This window comes from Chinchilla lanigera, unplaced genomic scaffold (assembly GCF_000276665.1).
Source record: "Chinchilla lanigera isolate Chin_1 unplaced genomic scaffold, ChiLan1.0 scaffold00036, whole genome shotgun sequence".
In the NCBI taxonomy this organism is placed as follows: Eukaryota; Metazoa; Chordata; class Mammalia; order Rodentia; family Chinchillidae; genus Chinchilla; species Chinchilla lanigera.
In genome coordinates, this window is record NW_004955437.1 from 382819 (window position 1) to 386288 (window position 3470).

At 63.0% G+C, this 3470-nt stretch overlaps 2 protein-coding genes across 2 annotated transcripts in view; both read right to left on the reverse strand.

The window, feature by feature from the left end:
- The window catches only part of Neu1 (sialidase 1 (lysosomal sialidase)), a 4369-nt gene extending 4111 nt beyond the window's left edge, over window positions 1–258 (reverse strand). The window contains exon 1 of the mRNA XM_005389390.2: window positions 24–258. Within this exon, the coding sequence (XP_005389447.1) occupies window positions 24–131 (108 nt within the window). The 5' untranslated portion in view covers window positions 132–258. The remainder of the gene's footprint in view (window positions 1–23) is intronic.
- Window positions 259–704: 446 nt separating this feature from the next.
- The window catches only part of Slc44a4 (solute carrier family 44, member 4), a 12934-nt gene continuing 10168 nt past the window's right edge, over window positions 705–3470 (reverse strand). Inside the window, exons 14-21 of the mRNA XM_005389391.2 lie at window positions 2681–2934; window positions 2505–2599; window positions 2307–2410; window positions 2141–2214; window positions 1555–1625; window positions 1390–1484; window positions 1217–1301; window positions 705–960 (exon numbers count right to left, since the gene is read on the reverse strand). Coding sequence (XP_005389448.1) covers window positions 839–960; window positions 1217–1301; window positions 1390–1484; window positions 1555–1625; window positions 2141–2214; window positions 2307–2410; window positions 2505–2599; window positions 2681–2934 — 900 coding nt within the window. The 3' untranslated portion in view covers window positions 705–838. The remainder of the gene's footprint in view (window positions 961–1216; window positions 1302–1389; window positions 1485–1554; window positions 1626–2140; window positions 2215–2306; window positions 2411–2504; window positions 2600–2680; window positions 2935–3470) is intronic.

Below are 3470 nucleotides of genomic sequence, written 5' to 3' on the forward strand. Positions count from 1 at the left end.
GGGCGGGCGGGGCGCGCGCTCACCTGGCTGAAGTCGTCCTTAGCCCTCGCCTCCAGCCCGGCCAGGGACAGGAGCAGCGGGAAGACGGCGGCCAGCGCCCGCGCCCTCGCGCCTTCGCAGGAGCGCGGCATGCCGGCGTGCCGGTTCCGCGCGCCGACCTCACCTTCGCGCTGCAGAGGCGACGGTCTGGGGCCGGTCAGCTGACCTGGCTCTTTAAGCAGCTCAGAAGCGGCCTCCAAACCGGCCCCACGCCGGACAGCCCCCGGCCGCGCTTCCGCAACTCTGATTGGTCCTTCTGCACGCAGCCCTCCCCGCCCACCCGCGGCGGCTCGGGGCCTGCCCTTGCGATTGGGTCTCTGTGAAGCTCCGGAGCGCGTGACCCGGATGGCAAAATTCTATTGGCGAGAGGTTAGTGACCTTTCGATTGGTCGCGACTTCTGCGGCGCGTCACGGGGCAGGGCCGATTTTAAAGAGGCCGGCGCGCGGTGCGGCGGGGAGAGGAATACAGGCTTGTCAAGGCGATAGAACGCGCAGACTTATTGAGAATCGGGCGTGGTGTGCAGGCCCGTAGTCTCAGCACTCGGGAGGCTGACGCAGGACGATCGTTGCGAGTTCGAGACCAGCCTGGGCCACAAAGTGAGCTCAAGGCCAGCCTGAACTGCATAGCGAGACAGTCTCAAAAAAAGAAACAAAACCCACAGGCCTATTGAGAAAACAAAAATAGCAATCTTTAATTTTTATTAAAATGACTATGACTGTGGGATCTGTACGGCAGAACGTGTCTGGGCGTCTGCACAGCGGGGGCGCGGTCCTGGGTCGGGTCGGCGCGGGTCTCGGCTCACTTCTTCCTCTTCTTGTCGGCCGCGGGCGCCTGGTTCTTCTTGCCCAGAATCTTCAGCAGGTTCTTGGACATGTAGTAGGGCCGGTCCCGCGAGCCGTCGTTCCGCTCCAGGTCTTCCACTGAGCCGCGGAGAGCCGGGTTAGCGGCCGGGCCGCCGGAGGACGGCGGGAGGGGCCGGCGAGGCCGGGGTGCTGGGCTCGCCCCGCGCCCGAGCCGCCCGAACCGAGCCGCGAGGCCGTGGAACTCCGCTCTCCCGCCCTGTGCCCCAGCCCTGGCCGGGGCGCCGCGAGCCCGCCCTCCCTGGGAGCACCGGGGCGGCTCCGCGAGCGCGGGGTGCGGGGTGCGGGGTGCAGGTGGGGTGCGCGGGCCACTCACGGAAACACAGGAAGAGCGTGTCCACGCACATGCCGAACACGCTGAAGAAGCCGCTGGCGATGACGTAGGCCCCCACGATGCTCGTCTGCGAGACAGAGGCGCTGGGGCCGCGGGGCTCCCGGGGGAGGCGGTGGGGACGGGGCTGGGGCCGGGGCGGGGCGGGGGACACTCACCATGATGGGAAGCCAGTAATAGTTGAGTTCCGGGTTCTCAAAGTCCTTACCCAGCCCCTTGATGCGACCGGAGAAGAAAAAGAAGGCCAGGACCCCTGCGGGAGAGCTGGCGGTCAGCGCCGCAGCAGCCCTCCCCTCCGCCCCGGAGGCCGTCTCGCCCCTTACCCACGCCTCCGACCACCAGCAGCTTCCCGAAGAACAGCAGCAGGTCTGTGACTTTATCCAGGACCACCACCCTGTTCGGAAGTTGGGATAGGCTCCGGGTTAGATGCGTGGAAGCGCAGGAAGCAGAACTGGCTCCCTAATTTGCAGGGACAGCGGGGTGGGCGCGGCAGGTCCGTTATCCCAGCACTTAGGGAGACTGAGGCAGGAGGATCACACCTGCGGTCCTTGGTAATTTAGCGACAAGTGAGACCCTGTGTCAGATTTTAAATGGGCTGGGATGTTGGTCAGTGCAAAGGCCCTGGGTTTGATCCCCAGTAGCAACAAAAAAATACAAACACAAAATTGGCAGGGACAGGTTTGGTTTTTGTTTGTTTGTTTTTTTCGTTTTTTTTTCCGGTATCGGGAATCGAACTCACGACCTCGCGCTTGCCAGGCAGGCGCTGTGCCGCTGAGCTAAATCCCCACCCCCCATGGACAGGTTTGAAGTGCAGATTATTCATGTCTCAGTACAGTGACAGCAGCGCACTAGGCTCTGGACAAGGAAATGGGAGGGGGCTCCTCGGCCAGGAGGCGTGGACAGTCTCACCTGAGCACGTTCCGCATGAGCAGCATGAAGGCATTTTTGGCTGAGACACAGAAATTCTTCCCGTAGATGGCGATCTGGGGGCAAAGCCAGAGTCACCGCGCTGAGCAGACCTGGGGGCCTGGGCCGCGTGCAGAGCGGAGGCGCGGGCTCCCACGCAGCCGCTTACCATGATGTACGCGTTGCGGTTCAGGAACTTGATGAACTTCTCCAGGCACCAGAGGCAGCACTTGAAGCAGCACATAATGCAGCGGGCGAAGGCATTCTGGGCCCCTGGGACACGGGAAGCCCGGTGGGTCGCGGGCCTCTGTCTCCCCTCAAGGGTCCAGCAGTGCAGCCCGGCCTCCCCGGACTCCCGCCCCCTCACCTCTCAGCTTGTGGTCGATATATTCCAGGATCATCCGGGCTATCTGCACGAGGCTCAGGATGAGAGCCCCAAATGCCAGGGAGCCGGTGTGGTAACTGCAGGGGGCGTTAGGGCAGGTGATGAGGCCCCGAGGCCCGGAGTCCCCCACACAGTCCCAGGCCCTGCCCCCGGCTTACCGAAGTGTACGGATGAAGGCCGCGCTGAGTGGGAAGGTTGGGATGTCCCGGGGCTTGTGGAAAGCCCAGTAGAAAGAGGCAAAGGCTCCGGCCAGCACACACTGGCCCAGGGCCAGCACCCAGTTAACAGTCCAGAAGAGCCCCAGGACCCCGTAGATCTGCAGGTTGAAGAGGGTCCTCTGCGCTAGGCCTGTGGAGGAGTAGCCCTGGAAGACGCACATCAGCCCTGGGCAGGAGGAGTTCTTGGGCTGGGCCTGGGGACAGCAAAGAGGGCACGGGAGGCTCAGGCCCGGCTTCCCACCTCCACGCAGATCTTGGACCTCCATCCGGTGCCAGCGCTCTCCTCACGGGGAGCCACTACCTCCCAGGGGTCTGCTCTCTAGGCTCGAGCCCTGGGCGGTCTCTTGTGGGAGCACAGGCAGCGTCCTTGTATCCAGACTGCACAAGAGATCCCAGGCTGCCTGGCAGCCTGATCATGTATGTCCAGGTCGTGTGGTCCCCGAGGGCAGCCTCTGCCACTTCAATCAAAATGCTTTGCAAACCCTGTGTGGTGGTGGTGCGTGTCTGTAATCCCAGCACTTGGGAGGCAGAGGCAGGAAGATTGCTGAGAGGTGGAGGTCAGCCTGGGCTATATAGTGAGTTCAAGGCCAGCCTGAACTATACAGTGGGATCCTGTCTCAAAAAGAAAACAGGGCTGAAGCCGGGCGTGGTGGTACATGCCTGTAATCCCAGCACTAGGGAGGCTGAAGCAGGAGGACGATTGCAAGTTTGAGGCCAGCCTGGGCTACAA